The sequence below is a fragment of the Pristiophorus japonicus genome, chromosome 11, assembly GCF_044704955.1.
Source record: "Pristiophorus japonicus isolate sPriJap1 chromosome 11, sPriJap1.hap1, whole genome shotgun sequence".
NCBI lineage: Eukaryota > Metazoa > Chordata > Chondrichthyes > Pristiophoridae > Pristiophorus > Pristiophorus japonicus.
The window spans coordinates 133,465,584-133,492,185 of NC_091987.1; the positions used below are offsets into that span (position 1 = coordinate 133,465,584).

Consider the following 26,602-nt stretch of genomic DNA (forward strand, 5'->3'; position numbering starts at 1 on the left):
CAGCTCCGTTGGACGAGCCACATCGTCCGCATGCCCGACATGAGACTCTTAAAGCTAGCGCTCTATGTGGAGCTTTGACACGGCAAGCGAGCCCCAAGTAGGCAGAGGAAACACTTCTAGGGCACCCTCAAAGCTTCCTTGATAAAGTGCAACATCCCCACCAGCACCTGGGAATCCCTGGCTCACGACCACCCAAAGTGGAGGAAGAGTATCTGGGAGGGCGCTGAACACCACGAGTCCCATCGCCGAGAACAAGCAGAAACCAAGCGTAGACAGTGGAAGGAGCGTACGTCAACCAGGGCTCCCCACCCACCCTTTCCTTCAACCACTGTCTGCCCCACCTGTGACAGAGACTGTAGGTCCCGCATTGGACTCCTCAGTCACCTGAGAACTCACTTTGAGTGGACGCAAGTCATCCTCGACTCCGAGGGACTGCCTATGATGATGTTCCCATGCACCTGCTGCCCTTGACCTTTAGGTGATGGAGGTTGCAGGTTTGTGAGGTGCTGCTGAAGAAGCTTTGTGAATTGCTGCAGTAGATCCTGTGAACACACTGCAGCCACGGTGTGCTAGTGATGGAGGGACGGTGTGCTGGTGTTGGAGGGAATATATGTTAGTGGATAGAGGTGCCGAACGAGCGGACTGCTTTGCCCTGTATGGTGTCAAGCTTCTTGTGTTGCAGCTGCACCCATCCAGGCAAGTAGAGAATATTCCATCACACTCCTGACCCGTGCCTTGTAGATGATGGACAGGCTTTGTGGAGTCAGGAGATGACCCAAATGCAGTAGAATACTCAGCTTCTTACCTGCTCTTGTAATGCAACTCACGGCATTTATATGGCTATTCCGGTTGAGTTGCTAGTCAGTGGTGACCTCTAGGATGTTGATGATGGAAGATTCGATGATGGTAATGTAATTAAATTCAAGGAATGGAGGTTAAGCACTCTTTTGTTGGAGATGGTCATTGCCTAGCCCTTGGGTGTTGCGCATGTTATTTGTCGCTATTAAAACAAGCTAGATGCTGTCCAGGACTTGCTGCATGCAAGAATTATGAATGGAGCGAAACACTAATCTTTAATGAACAGTCACATTTCTGCCTTTATGATCAAGGGTAGGCCATTAATGAAGCAGCTGAAGATAGTTGGGCCTAAGACGCTGCTTGAGGAACTCTTGCATCAATGTACTTGGACTGATGATTGGCCTCTAATGTCTCTGTTCTGTCCCTCTTAAAGATCCCAATGGCTCCTCACAATATGCTCTTCAGAAAATTGGTTCTTCAATAGCTTGCCAGGTAGCACCCAGAAACAGTTATTGTTGTTCAGTCAAAGGCATTTGAATCATTAGAGTATGTGAATAATATATCTGTATATTAACTGGAAGTATTCCCATTGCTGTTTGTGAATAATATATCTGTATATTAACAGGAAATATTTCCTTTAGTGTGTATGAATAACATACCTGTATATAGAATTTACAGCTTGGAAATAGGCCATTCAGCCTAATTGGTCCATGCTAGTGTTTATCTAGCCCTATCAGCGTAACCCTCTTCCTTTCTCCCTTGTGTATATCTAGCATTATCTTCAAGGCATCTATGCTGTTCTCCTTAACTACTCCTTGTGTTAGCGAGTTCCACATTCTAACAACACTCTGGGTAAAGAAGATTTTTCTGAATTCCCTATTGGTTTTGTTAGTGACAATCTTATATTTGTGGCCCCTAGTTTTGGACTCCCCAGATCTGAAAAGGTCATAACTCAATATGTCAGCTATCGACTGATGCTATGTGTGGTCTTACCCATATTAACCAGAAATATTCCCATTAGTGTGTATGAATAATATATCTGTATATTAACTACAAAAGTTCTAATTAGTGCCTAAATAATAAGTCATACCTGACACTTGTCAACTGTAACCTGGAAGTTATTCAAATCATTCTGTAGGCTAGCATGGATAGGAGAATGTGTTTCAGTAGGGGACACTAATACTACACATGATTATCAAATTTGTCTATATACAAGATTTGAAAATGAGCTGCTTGGTTTTTTTTAATTGCACAGTTCATTTTTCTCCTGTTCCCTATGTCTAAGCTGTGTGGGCAAGCAGGCATACATACTGTTCCTGTGCATTCTGTGCAGCAGCTGACTGTAGGGGTGCTCCGGTCAAGGAATTTGCTTTATTAGTACATCCCACAAATCTCTTTAGCGGATTGGTTAACTTCCAAAAACATGTAAATAGAGCAATTAAAGGATAGTAACGTCACAGAATAATCTCGTTTGAAAATTTGTGGCAGCTTTTACAGTGGAGTTTAAGATGCAGTTTACAGAGATGCTGAACGCAACAGAAGAAGTTAAGACCATCAATAGAGAAATCCCAATATAGAAAGAAAGGACTTGCATTTATATAGCACCTTCAGTGACCGCAGGACGTGCTAAAGCTCTTCTCTGCCAATGAAGTACTTCTTGCAGGGAGGATGTTTCCCCTGGCTGGGAAGTCTGGAACCAGGGGCCACAGTCTCAGAATAAGGGGTTAGCCATTTAGGACTGAGATGAGGAGGAACTTCTTCACTTAGAGGGTGGTGAATCTTTGGAATTCTCTACCGCAGAGGGCTGTGGAGGCTCTGCCTTTGAGTATATTCAAGGCAGAGATCGATAGATTTTTGGATATTGAGAGAATCCAGGGATATGGGGATAGTGCATGGAAGTGGAGTTGAGATAGAAGATCAGCCATGATCTTATTGAATGGCGGAGCAGGCTCGAAGGGCTAAATGGCCTACTCATGCTTCTATTTATGTTCTTATGAAGTGTAGTCACTGTTGTAATGTCCCATAAACAGCAATGGGATAAATGATCAGGTACTCAGTTTTAGTGATGTTGGTTGAGGGCTAAATATTTGCCAGGACCCCAGGAGAACTCCCCTACTCTTATGTGAATAGTGACATGGGATCTTTTCGCCCACCTGAGATTTAATGCCACCTCCAACAGTGCAGTGCTTCCTCAGTGCTAGGGGACTTAGATCATGTACTCAAGTCTCTGGGGTAGGACTTGAACTCGACCTTCTGACTCGGGCATGTGTGCTGCCACTGAGCTAAGGCTGACACCATTATTGGACATATCACTTGTATTGAATTAAATGAGATGAATACAATATACATGCAATGTTTCCAATAAAATTAATAGTTTTAAAAAAATGTTTCCAGTTACAGGCCATAAGATTTTTTTAAAGCTACTAAAATCGCTTCTGTAACACTACAGAAGCTTTCTGCAGTCAACTCTCATTCAGTCCTGGTACAATGTCACTGCCCCTGCTGCACTTAATTATTGAAATACAAATGTCAGCTGAATTTTAAATTGATGCATTACTTACATTTATTCAAACATAATTTTGGTCTGAATCTGCCTGTGTATTGTGCAAACACGCAGTGCAGCATTTAGATTGGCTCAATCCTGTGGTTGGACTGCAATGAATAATTTAAAAAAAAAAATGTACCAAAGGAGATAATTCGGCTCATCGTACCTGTGCTAACTCTTCAACTACCTTGAATCCATTTCCCCGAATCCTTTTATATTCTCCTTTTTTAAATATTTATGCAATTCCCTTTTTAAATTGTTATTGTCTCTACCTCAACAGCCACTTGTGGTATAGCATCCATGTTCTAGTAATCCACTTTGATTTTTTTTTAAACTTCCCACTTCTGTTAATGTGCAGTCGGACTCATTTCCAAGTCCGTGAGGTGCATTCTACTCTGACTGAGCTGACCAATAGTGGGTTCGTGCTCGGTTTTGCGCTGTAAACAGGTACGTCTCAAACTGGAGTGTTTTTCCCCTTAGTTGCATGAACTGAAGGTTTTCACTGTTCGCTAGTTACAGCAAGATTGCAAATGTGAGTATAAAGAACACACTGTAAATAGTGAGCAGAGAGAATTCCCACTCGCCTGTTATTGAGTGAAATGTTTCTCCGCTAGGAGCAGATGGTAAGTTTTAGTAATTCAGTTTTCTTTCAGGCTTGCTTTAACAACAGTAAATAAAAAAGGGGAAAAGACCAGTTTTATTAAATTAAAAGGAAAGTGAATTAGTCTTGTGGTTTTTGTGCCGAGGTCACAGAGGGCACAACTCTTGGTGGATGCCAATTAAATTTGATGAGCTAGTGCAATATATTATTAACCCAGATCTTTCTGTCTGTTTTTGGCAGTGCAACGTGAAGGGTTGCAGTTTCAGTGCCCACGAGAAACTGGTTCAGATTCACTGGAGAAATGTAAGTGTTGTACTTAATCTATTGATTTATGGGTTTCGTGAAGGATTAAAACAAATGAAGTAGTTTATTGTGCCAAATGTTGGCATTTTTCAATCTGTTACATCGTTTTGTGAATAAATTGGTTAATAGTGATGAAATGCAGTCTAATCTTGGCTCCTTTTTTATTTGTAAACAGGCACATGGGCCAGGAGCAAAAAGTATTAAGCTAGATACTTTAGAAGAAATCGCTAAGTGGCGTGAAGAGAGAAAGAGGTGAGCTTTTGTTCACAGTACTTTGTGTTGTATTATCTACATATCAGAGTTACAGGTGTGCCTTTGAAAGCAACAGGAGTTATGGTGTAGCTTCAGCCTGTGCAGTAGGCAAGGCTTTCTTCATAAATACCATCCTGAAGGAAGGACAGAGGCCTAGGTTTTCAGACCTGGCAAGAAAGTCATGTTTATGTGACGTCAAACTTGCTGATGATGGGAGGTTGGGAAGACTGAGGGAGGTGAGAAGTTCCACAGTTTTGAGGTTGTTGAGAAGAATAAGTTTGAGTAGAAGATTTGAGTTTAAACTACAGGAGGAGGAGTGTGCATGACATTTGTAACTTGGAAAGAACAAGAGGGCAAAGTTTGGAGGAGCAGTGAATCCCGCCGGATTGGTAACAGCACAGGCTCGGTTCCCCCACCCATTTCCGTGCACTCTGACCCCGGTGGATGCTCCAGGACCAGGCTCATTTGAATTTTTGTGGGTTCTGGGTTCTATTCGTGGTGCTGCTGGGCTGCCTGCCTTGGCCGAGGGGTGGGGAGGGAGGGAAATCACAGCCTCACGTGGTACAGTATAGTGTGACAGTCAGGCCATCCGTTACATCATGACTATTTAAAGATTTCCACCTGCAAGAGAAAGAAAAAAATGGCCTTTGTTCATTTAATGTCTGATTATGTCTTCAGCAGTTGAGCTCACAACTTGGTACTTACACTACACTAAAGGTCTGTGCCCAGTTTATAATTATTTAGGTTCTGAAGCAGCTTGTATTTTATAGCACCTTACCATGTCCTCAAGTCATCCCAAAGTGCTTCACCCATAATAAGGTGGATTTGAAGTGAAGTCACTGTTGTAAAGTAAGCAAAAGCAACAGGCAATTTGTGCTCACCAAGATCCCACAAACAGTAAATAAATACCTGTTTTAGTAGTGTTGGTTGAAGAAGGAATGTTGGCCAGGCCATCTGGAGAACTCCTCTTTGAGTAGTCCCCTGGAATCTTTTATGTCCACCGGAACAGGCAGGCAGGGCAACAGCTTGACGTCTCCGCCAAAAGGTAGCATCTCTGACCCTGCAGCACTCTCTTAGTACTGCACTGAGGAGTTGGCGTAGCTTAATGTACTTGGAGTGGGGCTTGAACCCTGACCTTCTGGCTCAGAAGCAAGACTGCTACCAACTGAGCCACTTCTGAAAGACTATTGTTTCACATTTTGTGCTTTGCATATGTGTGCGTACAATTCATGCTGAACTGCCTGCTTGCAGCCAGCCTGGTTTAAATTGGTTTTGATAGTTATACTCGAGCAGCACTTGAGGGAGCTTACAGATTGCCTCTAAACTGCAGATCTCTCTTTAAAAAGTAGTTCCATTTTGGAGGACATGGCAAAAAGCAATGAGCATTGAGCTAAACCCCCTACATCACAGACCTGTCTCCAGTTTGTTTTCTTCTGTTCGCTTGCCAAAGCTGCCATTCAGGAAAGCAACTGGAATGTGCCTGAGCGAATTGCTTCCTTGAAAATTATCTGTAAATAGAAGTTATCAATTAATTTACATGCTTGGAAAGGAATGGTATTTGTAGAATTGTGTGAAATCTTCCATCAATGTAATTCCTGATGACAACCAGTCTTGTTGTGAAGTGTTTTGTTCTGTTACTTCCTATTGAAAAATAACATCATGTCACAAACTATGTGAAAACTCTACAGGGCAAATTTTGTCAAGCAGAGTGGTATGTGTGATATTCTCCAGGAAACTCTCCAGTGATCCTGTGTCGAACCTGAACCTGGTGGGCGACCAGGCTATGCATCACTGTAAGCTCTCTGGTTTGTGGTAGAATGTACTTTCCTCATAGGCAGTAAGAACAAAGGGGGTGGGGGGCGTGGGGGCGTGGGGAAAGAGTTAAAATAATTCTTTTTACAGAGAGAAAAATTAGAACGTGGGATGCTTTACCATGTGGCAATTGAGGCGAGAGACCAAACCATTTAATAAAAGGGAATTGGACAAGTGTTTGAAAAGTACAAATATAAAAAGGGGCAGGGAAATGCAGTTAGACTCAATGGCTCCAATTGAAGAGTTAGTGCTGGTACAGACACGATGGGCCAATAGGTCACCTCCTATGTTGTAACTCTGATTCTAGTATAGTGGAATCATTTTCACATTGTTTTTCTGAATTGTAGCAAACCCCTTTCCGTGTGACCAATTCTTTAAATGAACTTAGTTAGTATGATTAGCTGCCAGACTATTTGCACCCAATGTATTTTTTGGGCAGAGTTTTCCCCTGTGCTACACATTGTGGCTCCAAAAATTGTTGAACGGATGCCACATTTTTATTGGCAAATGGAGGCCTGATTCATTCCGAAATGTGATCTTTGTTTATGAACGGTTCAGATTATATGCTGGCACCAGCATAATCCAGGCCCACCTCTGTGGTAGGTCTCATGCTCTGAATACATGGTTGTTTTTTCACTCCCCTCCCCTCTTCAATTCCTCATCACCACTTTTAAGTTATATTGAGATGCACTTCCAACTACATAAGAAATAGGAGCAGGGGTAGGCCATTTGGCCCCTCGAGCCTGTTCCGCCATTTAATAAGATCATGGACTCGGCTCCAATTATACAAAAGCAAAATACTGCGGATGCTGGAATCTGGAATAAAAACAGAAAATGCTGGAAATCTCAGCAGGTCAGGCAGCATCTGTGAAGAGAAAGCAGAGTTAACGTTTCGGGTCGATGACCCTTCTTCAGAACTGGAGAGTGTTCAGAAAGAACAGATTCTCAACAAGCACTGAAAGGGGGAGGGGAAGAAAGAACAAAAAGGAAGATCGGTTTTAGGTTGGAAGACAGGAGAGATTAGAGAGACAAAAGACAAAAGGGATGATAGCCCAAATTCAAATGGTAATGCAGGAGTTAGAAAAACATTAGTCAAGATAGAGTGTGAATGGTGGGATAATGACCAACTGCCATTAGAGACGAGAAAAAAAGAAAGAAAGAAACAGGCTTTGGAGGGGGTGGGTGGCGGGCGGGAAGGAAGGGAGAGAGCCAAAGATTGGCAGCGTTTACGCTCTGAGATCTTTGAACTCGATGTTGCGTCTAGAGGGCTGTAAAGTTCATGAATGAAAGATGAGGTGCTATTCCTCAAGCTTGCGTTGAGCTTCATTGGAACAGTGTAGGAGACCGAGGACGGAGAGGTCAGAGTGGGAATGGAGTGGGGAATTAAAGTGACGGGCGACCGAAAGCTCAGGGTCACACTAGCTGACTGAACGGAGGTGCTCCGCAAAGCGGTCACCCAATCTACGATTGGTCTCCCCAATGTAGAGGAGACCACATCGTGAGCAGCGAATACAGTATGCTAAATTGAAAGAAGTACAAGTAAGTCGCTGTTTCACCTGGAAGGAGTATTTGGGGCCCTGGATAGTGGGAAGGGAGGAGGTAAAAGGGCAGGTGTTGCATCTCCTGCGCTTCCATGGGAAGGTACCGTGGGGAGGGGTTGACTGCGGAATGGACCAGGGTGTCACGGAGGGGACGGCCCCCTCGGAATGCTGAGAGGGGAGGGGAAGATGTGATTGGTGGTGGGATCACGCTGGAAATGGCGGAGGATGAACCGTTGAACGTGGAGGCCGGTGGGGTGAAAGGTGAGGATAAGGGGAACCCTGTCATGGTTCTGAGGGGGAGGGGAAGGGCTGAGAGCAGAGGTGCGGGAAATGGAACGGACACGGTCGAGGGCCATGTTAACCACGGCGGAGGGGAATTCTCTGTTGAGGCAAAAGGAAGACGTCCGAGGCACTAGTGTGAAAGGTGGCATCGTCAGTGCAGATGCGACGGAGAAACTGGGAGAATGGAATGGAGTCTTTTCAGGATGAGGGGTGGGAGGATGTGTAGTCCAGGTAGCTGTGGGAGTCAGTGGGCTTATAGTGGATACTGGTCGAAAGCCTATCCCCGGAGATGAAGTTGGGGAAGGGAAGAGTCGGAGATGGACCATGTGAAGATGAGGGATGGGTGAAAATTGGATGCAAAGTGAATTAAATTTTCAAGGTCAGGGCGAGAGCAGGAAACGGCACCGATATAGTCACCAATGTACCGGAAAAAGAGGGAGGGGGCCTGAGTAGGACTGGAACAAAATGTTCCACGTATCCCACGAAAAGGCAGGCATAGCTTGGACCCATGTGGGTTTCCATGGCAACACTTTTAATTTGGAGGAAGTGAGTGGAGTTAAACGAGAAGTTGTTCAATGTGAAAACAAGTTTAGGAGGTGGTGGTGGATAGTGAGTGGTTGGGCCTCTGCTCGAGGAAGAAGCGGAACACCCTCAGACCATCCTGGTGGGGGATGGAAATGTAGAGGGATTGGACGTCCATGGTGAAAAGGAGACGGTTGGGGCCAGGAAACTGGAAACTATTAAAGTGGCGGAGGGCGTCGGAAGAGTCACGGATGTTGGTGGGAAGAGAGTGGAAAACGGGAGAAAAAATAGAGTTGAGATAGGAAGAAATAAGTTCTGTGGGACAAGAACAGGCTGAAAATGATGGGTCTACTGGGGCAGTCCTGTTTGTAGATCTTGGGAAGGACGTAGAAGCAGGCTGTGCGGGGTTGGGAAACTATGAGGTTGGTATTCACATCCTATCTTGACTAATGTTTTTCTAATTCCTGGCATTACCATTTGAATTTGGGCCATCATCCCTTTTGTGTCTCTAATCTCTCCGGTCTTCCAACCTATCACAGACCTTCCCTTTTGTTCTTTCCTCCCCTCCCCTTTCAGTGCTCGTTAAGAATCTGTTCTTTCTGAACTCTCCAGTTCTGACGAAGGATCATCGACACATAGAAACATAGAAAATAGGTGCAGGTGCAGGAGTAAGCCATTCGGTCCTTCGAGCCTGCTCCGCCATTCAATAAGATCATGGCTGATCATTCACCCTCAGTACCCCTTTCCTGCTTTCTCTCCATACCCCTTGATCCCTTTAGCTTTAACTCCCTCTTGAATATATCCAATGACCTGGCATCAACAACTCTCTGCGGCAGGGAATTCCACAGGTTAACAACTCTGAGTGAAGAAGTTTCTCCTCATCTCAGTCCTAAATGGCTTACCCCTTATCCTAAGACTGTGTCCTCTGGTTCTGTACTTCCCCAACATCGGGAACATTCTTCCCGCATCTAACCTGTCCCGTCCCATCAGAGTCTTATATGTTTCTATGAGATCCCCTCTCATCCTTCTAAACTCCAGTGAATAAAGACCCAGTTGATCCAGTCTCTCCTCATGTCAGTCCAGCCATCCCTGGAATCAGTCTGGTGAACCTTCGCTGCACTCCCTCAATAGCAAGAATGTCCTTCCTCAGATTAGGAGACCAAAACTGAACACAATATTCCAGTTGAGGCCTCACCAAGGCCCTGTACAATTGCAGTAAGACCTCTCTGCTCCTATACTCAAATCCCCTCGCTATGAAGGCTAACATGCCATTTGCTGCCTTCACCGCCTGCTGTACCTACATGCCAACTTTCAATGACTGATGAACCATGACACCCAGGTCTCGTTGCACCTCCCCTTTTCCTAATCTGCTGCCATTCAGATAATGTTCTGCCTTCGTGTTTTTGCCACCAAAGTGGATAACCTCACATTTATCCACTTTATACTGCATCTGCCATGCATTTGCCCACTCACCTAACCTCTCCAAATCACCCTGCAGCCTCTTAGCATCCTCCTCACAGCTCACACTGCCACCCAGTTTAGTGTCATCTGCAGACTTGGAGATATTACACTCAATTCATTCATCCAAATCATTAATATATATTGTTAAGAGCTGGGGTCCCAGCACTGAGCCCTGTAGCACTCCACTAGTCACTGCCTCCCCTTCCAAAAAGGACCCGTTTATCCCAACTCTCTGCTTCCTGTCTGCCAACCAATTCTCTATCCATGCCAGTACATTACCTCCAATACCAAGTGTTTTGATTTTGTGCACCAATCTCTTGTGTGGGACCTTGTCAAAGGCCTTTTGAAAGTCCAAATACACCACATCCACTGGTTCTCCCTTGTCCACTCTACTAGTTACATCCTCAAAAAATTCCAGAAGATTTGTCGAGCATGATTTCCCTTTCATAAATCCATGCTGACTTGGACCGATCCTGTCACTGCTTTCCAAATACGCTGCTATTTCATCCTTAACGTTAACTCTACTTTCTCTCCACGGATGCTGCCTGACCACCTGAGATTTCCAGCGTTTTCTGTTTTTATTACTCGGCTCCACATCCCTGCCTGCTCCCCATAACTCTTTATTCCCTTATCGCTCAAAAACCTGCCTATCTCCGCCTTAAATATAGTCAATGACCCAGCCTCCACAGCTCTCTGGGGCAGAAAATTCCATAGATTTACAACTCTCTGAGAGAAGAAATTCCTCCTCATCTCAGTTTTAAATGGGCAGCCCCTTATTCTCAGACTAGTTGTAGTATTCCCTATGAGTGGAAATATCCTCTCCACCTTGTCAAGCCCCATCATAATCTTATATGTTTCAATAATGAGTATAGGCTCAACCTATCTTCATAAGTCAACCCCCTCATCTCCAGAATCAATCTTGTGAACCTTCACTGAACAGCCTCCAATGCAAGTATATCCTTCCTTAACCTCAGGATGTCCCAAAGTGTTTCACAACCAACGAAGTACTTTTTGAAGTGTAATCGCTGTTGTAATGTAGGAAAAGCGGCAGCCAATTTGCACACAGCAAGCTCCCACAAACAGCAGTGTGATGATGACCAGATAATCTATTTTAAGGTGTAAGTTGAGGGATACATATTGGCCAGAACACTGGAGAACTCCCCTGCTCCTCTTCCAAATAGTGCCATGGGATCTTTTACATCCATGTGAGAGGGCACTTCTGACAATGCAGCACTCCTTCAGTACTGCATTGCAGTATCAGCTTAGATTTTGTGCTCAAGTCTCGTGGGACTTGAACTGACAACCTTCTGACTCAGACGAGAATGCTACCCATTGAGCCACAGCTGCGACATCCGCAGTGATCGATTGCATTCACAAGAACACGAGAAATAGGAGCAGGAGTAGGCCATTTGGCCCCTCGAGCCTGCTCCGCCATTCAATAAGATCATGGCTGATCTGATCATGGACTCAGACCCACTTATTCCCTTATCATTCAAAAATCTGTCTATCTCCATCTTAAATATATTCAATGACCCAATCTCCACAGCTCACTGGGGCAGAGAATTCGATAGATTTACAACTCTGAGGGAAGAAATTCCTCCTCATCTCAGTTTTAAATGGGCGGCCCCTTATTCTGAGACTATGTCCCCTAGTTTTAGTTTCCCCTATCAGTGGAAATATCCTCTCTGCATCCACTTTGTCGAGCCCCCTCATTATCTTATAAGCTTCCATAGGATCACCTCTCATTCTTAACTCCAATGTGTATAGGCTCAACCTATCTTAAGGGGCAACAGGCCACAGTTGGAGGAGCGCTGAGATCGCGGAGGGTTGTAGGACTGAAGGTTACAGAGATAGAGAGGGGCATCACTTGACCATTAGCTTCTGGTAGGTAAGGGCGAGCACTTTTGTCAAGGTTCTGCCCCATCACCAGTTTCAGGGGCGGCGGGGTGGAGGGGGGTGATGTGGCCTCTTCTGAGATTACCGCACCCTATGAATCCTGCCTGGTGTATATCTACATCAGCAGAAAGCAGGGGTGTTCTGGCCATCGAGTGGGCCCCACCAAGCAGGGCTATTGGGAATCAGAAGCCTTGCATCAAGGGAATGAACGTTGGGGGGGGGGGGGGGGGGAAGGGTGAAGAGACCGTATGCTGTGGCGTAATATGTTGTTCCTCCATTTAAAAGCAGTAGTGGTCGATATAACCCGTCAAACACTCCCAGGGCAGATTCAGCACAGGTTAGATACAGAGTAATGCTCCCTCTACACTGTCCCATCAAACACTCCCATGGCAGGTACAGCACGGGTTAGGTACAGAGTAAAGCTCCCTCTACACTGTCCCATCAAACACTCCTGTGGCAGGTACAGCATGGGTTAGGTACAGAGTAAAGCTCCCTCTACACTGTCCCATCAAACACTCCTGTGGCAGGTACAGCACGGGTTAGATACAGAGTAAAGCTCCGTCTACACTGTCTCATCAAATGCTCCCAGGGCAGGTGCAGCACGGGTTAAATACAAGTAAAGCTGTTGCGAAACTGACGGCAAGCACAGAAGATCACCCCTTCCCACACGGGCATTTTGCATGTCCCACGCCCACCACTCTGCACTCTCCAAGCCTGATTATCAACTCAGTGTCCAGTTGAGGGGCAGTTTTTGCATGATCGGTGTGCACGACGAACTAGATTGAGACAGGGGGGCAAGCTAATTTCCCGTAGGAATCCCCCAACCAATCTACGGAGCAGATTATTTCTCCCCCTTGTTGCTTTGGACCGTGTCCCCTTTCAGATCAGCGTGAATTCGACTGATCATGTTCTCCCAGGATTTCAGCTGAAGGTTTCCTAGTTCAGGTGTTGGGTTGTATCAACTTGATGTAGGTAATGGCCTTTTCAACTGGGGGAAAAAAGTGATGCTTTATGCTAGTCTGGTGCAGTTCCTGCTTCACAATTCGGGCATCTTAGAAATCAAATGGAACAGCTTCTTGATTTCTGGCTGCACTTGGATATTTAGTTCATGTTGTGTATCTGTAAAGCATGCACTCCCATGTTCTGCCACCAGGGAGCTCATCCCCTGAAGTCCCAAGGGATCCCAGCATCCCTTGGGAGCACTATATATAACCAGGCCCCTAAGGCCTGTTCCTCACTCTGGAGTGTCTTAATAAAGACTGAGGTCACTGTCACTTTAACCTCCCTGTGTGCAGTCTCATCTGTGTTAGGAACACAATAGTTCATAGTAACTGCAATGTCATTGTGTGATTGTGGAGCTATAGTGAACCAGGTTGAGAAGCTGAAATTCTTGTTTAAAATGGTTGTTTAAAGGCGATCTGTTTTTTTTTTCATTCAGGAATTTTCCAACTTTGGAAAATGTAGCAAGAAAGAGAAAAGTGGGTCAAGCAAAGGAAGAACGAGGAGAGGTGCTGCAAACACAGCAGTTTGGGTAAGTGTCCGTGCTCTCTCTGCTTTCTCTCCCCTCCTGAGAGAATCCCACCCGCCTCCCTGGGGTTCGCACAAGTACATGTTGAGCCTTGGTGCTGAGTGTGGCCAGGCTGTTAAACCATGGAGGCCATCACAATATGCCTGAACGGTTTTACTTGATGCCAATGTACAGGTTGGTCCGGCACCTTCGGGACCTGACCGGTGCCAAAGCAGAGAATTTTCTGGACCACGGAAGGTCACGCCTAGCCTAGTCTTACCGGTACCTGTCGACAGCACGTGTGTGTGTGTGTTGGCAGCCTGTGAGCGGCTCCCTCAGCACCCACGCACACACTCACTGACTGACAAGCGGTGGATAACAAGCTGGTTTGGTGCTCTTTTTTTAACGGAGTGATTCCATACAACGACTAAATGCTGCGCAGTGGCAGAACGAACGCTTACGGGTCGTTGCCCACAATGCGAATAAACCTTCCTCTCCCTCAGGCCCAATTAATGCCAAACCACGGATGTTTCCGGACCAGAGAGGTCCAACCTGTACTAACTTTGGAGTGATCAGAAGCATGAACCTTGGCTGAGGGATTTTCATCCCGCTCCATAACTTTGAGGCTAACTGCTGTATCCCAGCTGCAATATTCGATGCTATTTTCCCAAAAGTACAAGTAGAATTCCACTCGAATTTTGCAATTACATTTCTGGTGTATGTAATACTGAGACCCATCAAGTGTTTCTTCCATTGTACTTGAGTTTATAGAGGCCATTGGCCATTGCATTATTATATTTTATGTAGTACTGTAACAAAACATCACGAGTTTGTCCATTGTGGTACCCCCACTGTTGTCCTTCTGGTTGAGATCAGCTACTGAGTTCCATCAGATAAATAGGAAGCTAGATTTAGATAAATTAACATAATTGGATAGTCAGAGGTGCCTATCGCAATATTACGTAGATGTGCTTTTTAAAAATTAAATCAGTGTATATTTCAGTCATTTTTTATTAATTCTGTGGATGTGGCTGTCACTAGCAAGGCCAGCATTTACTGCCCATCCCTAGTTGCCCTTGAGAAGGTGGCGGTGAGGCAATTTCTTGAACCGCTGCAGTCTGTTTGGTGAAGATGCTCCCCTGTGTTGTTAGGGAGAGAGTTCCAGGATTTTGACCCAGCATCGATGAAGAACAAATATATTCCAATGAAGGTGTGTAACTTAGAGGGAAACTTGGAAGTGCTGGTTGCATTAGTAATATTGTATTTCACAGATAGCAGGGTGGGGTTACATTTTTTTTAAATAAATGCTGAGGTAGGTCACTGACCAGTGTATATATGGAGTTTTCCTGCAGGTATTCCTTGGTATCTATGTGCTAAAGAACCATTTTCCCAAGTGATGTTTAAGTACATTTTTTTTTTAGTTCTTGAGTGAGCCTTTTAATTGTAGTAAAACATCATGAACAGATTCATTTCTATTTCATGCCCACATATAAACTACAGTCGGGGTTTAAGTGTGATGAGCTTATTTGGCAAGCTAGCTCTATCCTTTATTCTCCAGCTATAGACTTGTGTGTTTTTTACTGTCGAATTATGGATTATATGGCAGTGATCGCTCATTCTTAGTAACTTTTTTTTGCCAGCAAAATGAAGGGAAAATGGAAAAACCCTCAATTCAAGGGTGAAAGACGTTTTTGCAGAAAGTTTAAAAAAGGATATGGAACGTTCAACGGTGAGCAGGAAGAACAAAATATAAGGGAACAAGCTGGTCCCACACAGCTCAATGGGACGTGCAGTAAACTACCAGAAAACAAGGAACAAAACAAAGCTTGTGGAAAAGACGTAGACCCTCTCAGCATATTGGCACAAAGTGATGCAGGTATGAGTTTAAGATGTCTGCATGTATATATTTACCATAATTGAGAGGCACTTTCAGGATGGAACACAAGAAAGAAAAATAATTGTATTTGTATAGCGCCTCGCCTGTCCTGTCCCTCAGGAGATCCCAAAGTGCTTTACAACCAATTAAGTATTTCTGAAGTGCTGTCACTGTAGGAGACACCCCACCCAATTTGCACACAGCAAGCTCCTACAAACAGCAATGAAATAAATAACCAGATCATTTGTTTTGGTGATGTTGGTTAAGGGACAAATATTGGCCAGGAGAACTCCCCTGCTCTTCTTCAAACAGTACGATTGGATCTTTAGGTAGCAGGTGTGTGTTCTTGTTCTGGCCTGCCTGATTTTAGCAGCTGCATCGTGTCTGATTAGAATGCTTTAGTTTCAAAGCTTGTAACTACATTATCTTTACATAACATGCTGTGAAGAATGCCTGTCAGTCACTTCACTGTGTTGCTCCAATGCCCCAGCTAAGCTATCAACTACAAGGCGACCAGCTGGTTCTCATTCGATTTTTTGCATACCATTATTCAGAGGGGCTTGGGTTCAAATCACAGCTTCGACAGACATTCAGCTGTTGCTAACCCCACTGGTTCTTTGCCAGAATCCTGGACCAAAGTGTGTTGCCGTTGTGGGAAGGAGAGAAAAACCAGCAAGGGACTTCTCTTCTGCAGTACACAGTGACATTAATGGCAGCTATGGAGAAGTACGTGGCCTGGTCTGTCCTCGGTTGCCACCAGAAGACAGACTCCATGGAGACCGAACATGTGAATTTTACCAGGAGGGGAAAAGGAGTTTTTTTTACTGGAGCATAGGGGGTAATGAGTGAGCAGGACTTGGCATGGATTAGGATAGGGGCAGCAGAATATTGGGTAAGCTGAAGTTTACAGACAGTGAAGGCTGGTCAGGAGAACATTGGAAGAGAGTCCGGAGGTGACAATGGCATCGTTTATCCCCAACCAACAGCACCACAGCAGACAGTCTGGGCATTCATCTCATTTACAGCTTGTGGGACCTTGCTGTTTGCAAATTGGCTGCTGCATTTGCTGGCGTAATGACAGTAATCCTTTTGTTTCAAAATTAAAGCAGTTTGGTATGTTATGAGGGCATGGACAGTGCTAGATAAATGCAAACTCTTTCTTGTGACCATAACAGCACCTTGTATTTAATCTTACAATTCATTTTATTTTTTAAAAAAAAGGCGCTCACTACTTGGGTAGTCCTGCAAGAAAAATGGTAATGTGAATCATTTTAGTTTTTCAGATATTAAAAGAAACGTTTATTGAAGTCTATTAATTTGCCTTTAATTTTGAAAATTCAGCCTTTTATGCAACCTGAGCAAGTAGCCAGTTTAAAATGGTTCTCTAATGTACTGGTGTATGATAATGCCCAGCACCATCTTGGCACTTTATATTAACAGTGAGAGATTGTACAGGAAATAAGATTTTATATAAAAAAATACTCTGCTGTCGGCCCAGACAAGGGAACCAGCGGCAAGACATGATCCGAATAGAAAGTCAGCTGGTGGCTGAAGAGTCCAGGTTGTTTGCCAGTGTTTCTGCATCTCCATTAGGCCTCCTGCAGAGCAGTCTTGGCGTCCCAGATGTGAATGTGTTTTCAATTTAGTCTTTTTATTTTTTCGCAGGGCTTTGCCATTTCTTTTGTACTTTCGGATGACAATTCCTTCCCATTGAACACTTTATACGTGATGGGAATTTTCTTTTTTAAAGCAGAAAATGTTGAAAATACGTCAGCAGGTCCATCAACACCTGCGGTGAGAAAAGGGACATGTTGGTGACTCGGATGTTGCACTCTTCAACGGAGTTCAAATAATGGGTACAACACCTGAAATGTTGGCCTGTCCTTTTCTCTTCACAGGTGCTGACTGACCTGCTGCGTATTTCCAAATTCAATTTTTGCCAGTGTCAGGTTTTTTTCTTTGCGTTTCTGCTGATAGGGTGAGATGAGGTAGAGTGGGAGGAGGCATGTGTGGAGCACAAACTCTGGCATAGACCAGTTGTTTTTGTGCTGTGATTTCTATGTAATTCTATGTGAAACCTACTTTTTCCTCTTTTCAGGCTCCTCCAACATCAGATTTTTTTCACCTGCTTAGCAGGTCGGGTGGCTTTCTTGCAAACCATTATTTTTCACTTGATTGCTCATATATTCTGATTCATTATTGGTAGATTTATAGCCCAGTTTGTGTTGAAAGCAATGGCACTCACCTAATTATGCAGTCCTGGGATATTAATTCTCTCCCCCTTTTCTCTCAAAAGATGTTGACATGTTTGGGGCCTAGTTCCCCTGGTGGCAGGAGCCTTCCATTGGCTCTCCTTAATAATGCCCATTCCAAACTTGTGGCCTTGAACTGTGAGTGTTAGCAACTATTGGAGTTAGGGAGGTGGGGGGGAGGAGGACCATAGACGAGTCAGATACTATCCTCTCCAATTTGCTCTTGCACTTTAGTGCAGATGTGAATAGATAGCGACCACCCTGACTGATGTTCATTGGGAGCCCCAAGGATACTGAGGTCAGTTGTGGAAACACCCCCCCACCCCCCACTGCGATACTGCCCGAGATGATTGAACTCCCAATGGACCAGCAATCAAACCTGGAATTCTGATTTTATTTCCCTAAGCCACTCACCAAGCCAGCCAGTCTTGTCGATGCTTAAAATGCAGTGCGATTCAGCGCTCTCTCTCTCTCTCTCTCTCTCTCTCTCTCTAGAGAAACCATAGCAATCCAGGCTCCAGGCTATCTGTCAAGTCCCAACGGCGGGGGCTCAATACTGTTTTCAATCATCTCTGGAGCATTTATTGGATGGAGTGTGTGTGGGGAAAGAGAAGATATCAGACCATTGAGGAAGGGTCTTCGAGTTAAATCATGTTGTAAGGAGTCATTTTGGAAGGATCTCTTTGCCAGACTGACTGGATTGATTATGTACAGACCTGGGGCTGCCAGTTTGTATAACCCCCTGCTGGGGGAACTGTCTGTCTGATGTTAGATTTTGACTGAAATGTGAAAGTGCTGAAAGATTGTGTTTGGCCTTGCAGAGTCTGACAAGGACGAGGGCCGAGCTGATGCTGAGCAAGCAGAAATCATCGTTGTGCCAAAGCAGATAACATCAGGCCTAAGCTCACTGATGGCCAATTACAGCAGCTCGTCAGACAGTGAAAACGACCAGGGGCCAGAGGGTAAATCTGAATAAACAGCATTTTTATTCCCCTTTTGAGGAAAATTCCAGCCCTGGTGGATATTTTTTTAGATCCATCATCACATTAAATTAAATTGCAAGATTTAAGAGTAGCTGGAACTGTTTTTCTTTACAATCCTAACGCCATAACCACAGGGTCAGACTAGATTAACACAGTGTTCTTTCACCTCTGTGCCCTGGGTTTGGATCCAGCCCGGGCTGATGAGTATCTGATGGTTTTATTTGGAAGTTATTATTCCGGTTCCAGCCTAAAGCTCTTACTTTAATAGCTCTTTGCCCACGATAAGTTACAAGCTTCACATGGGCATCTCTTGGCTGAGGACATTTCCCTCTGAGCGTGGGATTCAAGTTTTGGTTTTTGTGGAGTGTTGAATGATGTCAAGTTATGACGATGAAGGTGTATCTGCTTACATTAGAATTGTTTGCAGTTGCCTCTTGTTATTTGATTCTGTCCAAAGTGTGTGAACTGAGCTCCTTGCTGGACAGTCATCGGGGTTTCACAGCATGAATTTATGATCAGCGTAAACACAGCGAAGATCTCACTGAAGGTCAATTGAAGCAATGTGGACAGAGAAATCTTTACATCAGTGCCAAGGTTGGTTTAACTAAAGCCTGCATTGGATACTTGAATCCTTTAGGGTTAATGAGCTGTGGTCTTTGTTACTCTCAGATTCCACTCTGACTTCTCGGTAATGTGGAATTTTCAGATTTACTCAACTAAGATGGCAGTAAAATTAATACTGTTCTTTACACCATCAAAATGCAACATTAGAACTTGGAGTGTAATGAGATGAGAATTAGTTAGAAAGACCTACAGTTCGACATAACTATCCAGCCGGTTAGGCATTCTTATTAATGGTACAGTAGTAATCCTGTGATTGGAGCAGAGAAATGTCAACATTTGCAATATTTCTGTTAGAAATCCCCCTCCAGACTGCTGCCAAGGCTCTAGAAGAAAACAGAGTGTTACTGGGATCTGTACCAAGATGTTCAGATGAGCAGGAAATGAAAGGATGTGCAAGCAGTATTGCAGACACGGAATCACGCAGCCAGTTCAGTCCCAGGGATCGAAGTAGAGGTAGAGGAAGAGGAAGAGGTCACGGCGCACAAGGAAGGAGGCCTTCCCAGCAGCTAGTAAAACGCCGGCCAACTCTACTTGAAATGGTGAGAGCTTTTCTCTGTATTTATACAGTACTGCTTTGTGATGTGTCATGGTAATGTTTAAAAAAAATATTGTATGTTCTCTATTTTATAAAGATATTCAGAGTAACTCAGTAGACTAAAAGATTAAATAAGGGAGTATATAAATGGTGTATAAATGTACTACGTAAGAACATAAGAAATAGCAGGATTCGACCACTTGGCCCCTCGAGCCTGCTCTGTCATTTAGTAAGATCATGGCTGATCTGATCATGGACTCAGCTCCACTTCCCTGCCCGCTCCCCATAACCCTTTAATCCCTTATCGCTGTAATTGTACTGTCATGTAATTTGGTCTTTTTGCAGATTTTTCCTTTCCCCTTTTCTCTCTCCCTCTGGTATGACTGACTTTTCTCCCACCTCTGTTCCAGAGACCAGTTGTGGTCTCTCTACTGCTGTCTTGGCGAAGGTTAGCCAGCTCGGTACAGACTAGGATCAAAGCTTTTGATGTGTTTCCCAGTACCACCCATTTGAACTGTTGGTTTATTATTAACTTTAAACAACTGTGAGGAAGTGCATTTTTGTTAGCTGTTTAAAGATGGCCAGTAAGCTGGGAAGAACATTGGTTGCAGGAGGCCCGATGATGGAGTGCGAGTGATGTCCAGTGTTCAAATCTGAACCCTCTACTTGAGAGATGGTTAAACCATTTGCTGCTAAGTTGGTGCAGTTGCTGATTGGAGTAATTGGTGCTCTTGGTAATGAAGAGTATGTTCAGATACATGTGCAGAAAATCAAGATCTGCTCTCCTAAAACTGTACCATCTCTGGCCATTACCGAGCGACTTTACCTGTGGGTGTGGAGAGTTTTGGAAATAATTTCTTCCTCCTTGAGACTTGTTCTTGAAGAAGAAAAACCCATTTATTTAATTTGGACCATGTCCGAGAGTAAAATTGGATGGGGGAGGGGAGATTAATAGGGATGCGTATTTAGAAACTTTTATTTGATACAAATGTGTATACTGTTGGGGCTGGGGCTAATCATATTCCACAGGAAACATTTCATTATTTCTGAAACATTTGAAACAAGATTCCTTACAGGACTGGATGATACAATGGGTTAAAACGTAGTCCATTCATCTACAGGAATTGGCTTTGCATCCATCTGAGACTGAGAGATGAGTATAATGATCCTAAGTCAAATGAGCTTTGGCAATCTCAACCCAGTGGGCATGAGTCTACAGTGCAAAGCTGTCTATAATTTGTCAAAGTACCTACAATGTGCTAACTTACTCAGATGGCACAAGGATAGGTAACTGGAAAAATTCCGACTATTGCAGTGCAAGTCTGTTGAAGTTGGGTTTAAGGTATATTGTAGGGCCAGATATGAGTGAGCTTTGCTCTGCACCTGCGTTGCTTCATCATGATAGGTGCCAAAAGTGGAATGTGTTCTCTTCTCCAATACTGACATTTTTCACAATAATCTCAGCCATCCTTAAATATTAAAGTGGGAGAAAAAATAAAATTCCATGAAATAATAGACATTCGAGGGTCAGCAAGCAATTTCAAAGAGAGTACCATAGATCAGAGGATTTTAGGAAATTGGAAATTTCACGCTTCTCTAACCCTTTATCGTGTTTGATTTTAAAATGGGGTCTTTCTGGTGAAGCTCCTCCTCATAAGACTCCATGATATACTGCCACCATTTTTTGCAATCTTCTCTGTTTCATGTATTGCAGTTACTGGCCCGCGACGTACGCCACGAAAGGAATGTAATCTTGCAGTGTGTTCGGTACATCGCAGAAAACAAGTTTTGGGGCCTTGAACCAAAGGTAGACGGGGCGACCGTGAGCCCTGCCTCACCAACGACTTCATGTGAAGGGGCAGCGTGTGCACACAGAACTACAGAATGTAACGAGACACACGGACTCGAGGTACACGCTGCTGAGAAATCTAAAGATGAAGGGATTGGCCAAGACCCCACATTATCCCCAACAAATACAAAATCGCCATCTGCAGCAGAGCCACCTCAAGCAGCTCGGGTTATGTTGCCTGCTGTGGATGATGATATTTGGGAGATACCAGAAACACTGTGCGGTGAAAGATGATCGAGCAGAACACACATGTTTTACACGGGATGGAGAGAAGACTTTTGACAGAACCATGGTGAATGTACAGATTTGTGCCGACTTGTAGTGTTTCCTTTAATATTTTAAAGGAATGTAAGAGAATAGAATTGATTTACTTCTAATAAATGAAACTGTTTAAATTCTTGCTATCAAGAGGTTTCCGGCATTTCAAAGTATTATTTGCTGAGTTCCAAATGTACGCAGTATGTTTTTTATATATAGGTAAGGATCCTGATCCTGATCCCCGCTATTCCTATGAACTGCTGCACAGAATGATCTCCTAAATCGAAAGGCTAATGGAACGGCTGATAACGAGCTGACAAAGTGTGAACATGCCAGAATTTTGTTTTAAACTTTATAAGCTTCCCTTCTACATTACAGCTGAAGTACATCATCGGTGGGGGACAAGTGTAAGAGGCTTTGTTTCTCTTTGTCTGCTTTCTGTGCGCTGTGTCCTGGTCGGATAGTTCAGATATTTCCATATTGGGATTTGCAACTTTTTTTCCCTCTCGAGGAAATGTCTGACTTTCCCAACTCCGCAGGAACAGCATTGATGCGAAACAGTGGGAAGGAGCGAAGCTGTGCCATCATTGTGGGGTGTAGAATGCACGTAACAGTGTGCTGATTTAGCCATTTGTTACAGGCATCTTACTGCATTTGTCAGCAGTCCAGGAAGGGTTAAGGACACCACCTAAATCCTCAGACTCTGGATGCAGAACTCCCCCAAGTGCTGCAGCGTCGCAGAGCTTGAGAGGGGAACATGCCCTGCGGCTGGCTGTGATTTTGGCTAAAGACAGACACTAATCATTAGTCTGAGACTGTAAAGACTGAAAGATCCAGGGATACGCAGGGGAAAAAAACATATTTAGTTGGTGATTTCCGAATAGATTATGAAGTTTGAGTAGCAATGATTAGGATCTGTCCAATGTGGACTAGAGGGGTCGTGAGGAGCGCCCATTAAGACTTGAGTAGACTATCCTTATTTTCCATTTGAATCATGTTTATGCATGTAAACAAGGTGAATTTATCATGGCTGTGGAGATTCTTGATGCATATTTTTATCATTGTGTTAGTTCCAATGCATAATATCACCTGCTTTGAATTGCCCAGCCTATTTTATCTTGGGACCAGCTCTCAGAATGACACTGTGACTAGTAATGGCTAAGTGCAGCTCTTCAACAATATTTCAAACGGTAATTATAATGCTGAGAGCTCAAGCTGCTTTCTTAAAATGCGAACAGGCCATGCCTCCTGCATATCCTCGGAAGCTGTTTGCGTTGATAGCTGTCGGAAACTAGCGATGCTCATTGTTAATCTAAAGGAACAAAACACTCGATGCAGGATTTACAGGAGTGACACTGGCAAAGGCACACCCACAAAAGAATTCCACATGCCATTTAGGGCCTGGCGTTTGGTCTGTAATTGGAGGTGTTTAGAGGGGGAAAAGACCACAAAGTGGGAAGATGACAATTTAAGCCCAATAAGAATGTTAATCATGTTTTGATCACCTCTTAATAAGACCCTGTTACTGATTCAAATCTTGATTCAAGATCTTACACCATTGAGAAAGTAATTCAGGTAGTACTGATGATATGAGTGACAGTATAAACTCATTTTGTGTTAGTATGAAGCTGCAAAACACATTGTGACAGTTTACAGCAGACCTGTGCAGGTAATGGCTTCTTGTGTGTCATTTATATTGTAGGGGGAAGGTGCATCAAGTCATCATTGCCTCATTTCACATGTCTTTGTGAGCCCTTTTCAAGCTTGATGGGAGCATAAAAACTCATCATGCTGAGTTTACTTATAATGCTATTCTCCAAAGACACAAGTTCTACTGACTGATGCCAAAAACTAGATTTCCCTATGTCGGCAAGATTATTTTAATGACTTATTAAGTCTTGGCCATAGGGAGCTTGTTATCAGGAACAGTTTGAGTAAACTTCTTTTGGGTCATTTGTTCCATGCTAAGAATTGTTCTCTTTCTCAACGCCCCCCCCCCTTTTTTTTTGCTATCCTAGTGTATGCTGGAGAACATCTAAAGACTTTTCTTGTATTTGGCTCATCAGAGTAGAAAATTGCAGAACTCTGAATTTATGTTCATATATATCCTGAGTACTGCCGACTGCCCTCCAACTGCAATCTTTCTACTGATTTGAGCAAAGCTGATGGGATGGTAATTGTATAGCTAGAATTGGGGTTGGGGGAGTGGGGGAGGGTAAGAGGCTCTTACTTGATTACCCTCTGTTACTGCATTCAAATTCCATCCCTCCACCACTGCACTCTGGATGCAGTATGTACTATCTACGGGCATTGCATTGCAGCATAGAAACATAGAAAATAGGTGCAGGAGTAGGCCATTCGGCCCTTCGAGCTGCACCACCATTCAATATGATCATGGCTGATCATTCACCTCAGTACCACTTTCCCGCTTTCTCTCTTTACCCCTTTAGCCGTAAGGACTATATCCAACTCCCTCTTGAATATATCCAATGAACTGGCCTCAACGACACTGCGGTAGGGAATTCCACAGGTTAACAACTCTGAGTGGTGAAGTTCCTCCTCATCTCAGTCCTAAATGGCCTACCCCTTATCCTAAGTCTGTGTCCCCTGGTTCTGGACTTCCCCAACATCGGGAACATTCTTCCCGCATCTAACCTGTCCCATCCCGTCAGAATCTTATACGTTTCTATGAGATCTTCTCATCCTTCTAAACTCCAGTGTATAAAGGCCCAGTTGATCCAGTCTCTCCTCATCTGTCAGTCCAGCCATCCCTGGAATCAGTCTGGTGAACCTTCGCTGCACTCCCTCAATAGCAAGAACATCCTTCCTCAGATTAGGAGACCAAAACTGAACACAATATTCCAGGTGAGGCCTCACCAAGGCCCTGTACAACTGCATTAAGACCTCCCTGCTCCTATATTCAAATCCCCTAGCTATGAAGGCCAACATACCATTTGATGCCATTTGCTGCCTTCACCGCCTGCTGCACCTGCATGCCAAATTTCAATGACTGATGAACCATGACACCCAGGTCTCGTTGCACCTCCCCTTTTCCTAATCTGCCACCATTCAGATAATACTCTGCCCTCGTGTTTCTGCCACCAAAGTGGATAAACCTCACCTTTACCCACATACTGCATCTGCCATGTATTTGCCCACTCACCCAAACTGTTCAAATCACCCTGCAGCCTCTTAGCGTCCCCCTCACAGTTCACACCACCACCCAGTTTAGTGTCATCTGCAAACTTGAAGATATTACACACAATTCCTTCATCCAAATCATTAATGTATAATGTAAAGAGCTGGGGTCCCAGCACTGAGCCCTGTGGCACTCCACTAGTCACTGCCTCCCATTCCGAAAAGGACCTGTTTATCCCGACTCGGCTTCCTGTCTGCCAACCAATTCTCTATCCATGCCAGTACATTACCCACAATACCACATGTTTTGATTTTGCACACCAATCTCTTATGTGGGACCTTGTCAAATGCCTTTTGAAAGTCAAAATATACCACATCCACTGGTTCTCCCTTGTCCACTCTACTAGTTACATCCTCAAAAAAATTCCAGAAGATTTGTCAAACGTGATTTCCCTTTCATAAATCCATGCTGACTTGGACCGATCCTGTCACTGCTCTCCAAATGCACTGCTATTTCATCCTTAATAATTGACTCCAACATTTTCCCCACTACTGATGTCAGACTAACCGGCCCATAATTACCCGTTTTCTCTCTCCCTCCTTTTTAAAAAAAAGTGGTGATACATTTGCTACCCTCCAGTCCATAGGAACTGATCCAGAGTCGACAGACTGTTGGAAAATGATCACCAATGCATCCACTATTTCCAAGGCCACCTCCTTAAGTATTCTGGGATGCAGACAATCAGGCCCCGGGGATTTATCGGCCTTCAATCCCATCAATTTCCCCAACACAATTTCCCGACTAATAAGGATATCCGTCACTTCCTCCTTCTCACTAAACCCTCGGTCCCCTAGTACATCCGGAAGGTCATTTGTGTCTTCCTTCGTGAAGACAGAACCAAAGTATTTGTTCAGTTGGTCTGCCATTTCTTTGTTCCCCGTTATAAATTCACCTGAATCCGACTGCAAGGGACCTAGGTTCGTCTTCACTAATCTTTTTCTCTTCACATATCTATAGAAGATATGTTCCCGGCAAGCTTCTTCTCGTACTCTATTTTCCCCCTCTTAATTAAACCCTTTGTCCTCCTCTGCTGAATTCTACATTTCTCCCAGTCCTCAGGTTTGCTGCTTTTTCTGGCCAATTTATATGCCTCTTCCTTGGATCTAACACTATCCTTAATTTCCCTTGTTAGTCTCGGTTGAGCCATCTTCCCTGTTTTATTTTTACTCCAGACAGGGATGTACAACTGTTGAAGTTCACCCATGTGATCTATAAATGTTTGCCATTGCCTATCCACCGTCAACCCTTTAAGTAACATTTGCCAGTCTATTCTAGCCAATTTGCACCTCATGCCATCGAAGTTAGCTTTCCTTAAGTTTAGGACCCTAGTTTCTGAATTAACTGTGTCACTCTCCATCTTAATAAAGAATTCTACCATATTATGGTTACTCTTCCCCAAGGGGCCTCGCACAACAAGATTGCTAATTAGTCCCTTCTCGTTACACATCACACAGTCTAGGATGGCCAGCTCTCGAGTTGGTTCCTCGACATATTGGTCAAGAAAAC

At 44.1% G+C, this 26,602-nt stretch overlaps 1 protein-coding gene across 2 annotated transcripts in view; it reads left to right on the forward strand.

The window, feature by feature from the left end:
- Positions 1 to 22,051, forward strand: part of nufip1 (nuclear FMR1 interacting protein 1) — a 45,352-nt gene extending 23,301 nt beyond the window's left edge. For both annotated transcript variants that reach the window (XM_070894100.1, XM_070894101.1), the window contains exons 4-10: positions 4,185 to 4,247; positions 4,423 to 4,499; positions 13,452 to 13,544; positions 15,161 to 15,396; positions 18,470 to 18,610; positions 19,550 to 19,794; positions 21,505 to 22,051. In XM_070894100.1, coding sequence (XP_070750201.1) covers positions 4,185 to 4,247; positions 4,423 to 4,499; positions 13,452 to 13,544; positions 15,161 to 15,396; positions 18,470 to 18,610; positions 19,550 to 19,794; positions 21,505 to 21,873 — 1,224 coding nt within the window. In that variant the 3' untranslated portion in view covers positions 21,874 to 22,051. The remainder of the gene's footprint in view (positions 1 to 4,184; positions 4,248 to 4,422; positions 4,500 to 13,451; positions 13,545 to 15,160; positions 15,397 to 18,469; positions 18,611 to 19,549; positions 19,795 to 21,504) is intronic.
- Positions 22,052 to 26,602: the final 4,551 nt, after the last annotated feature.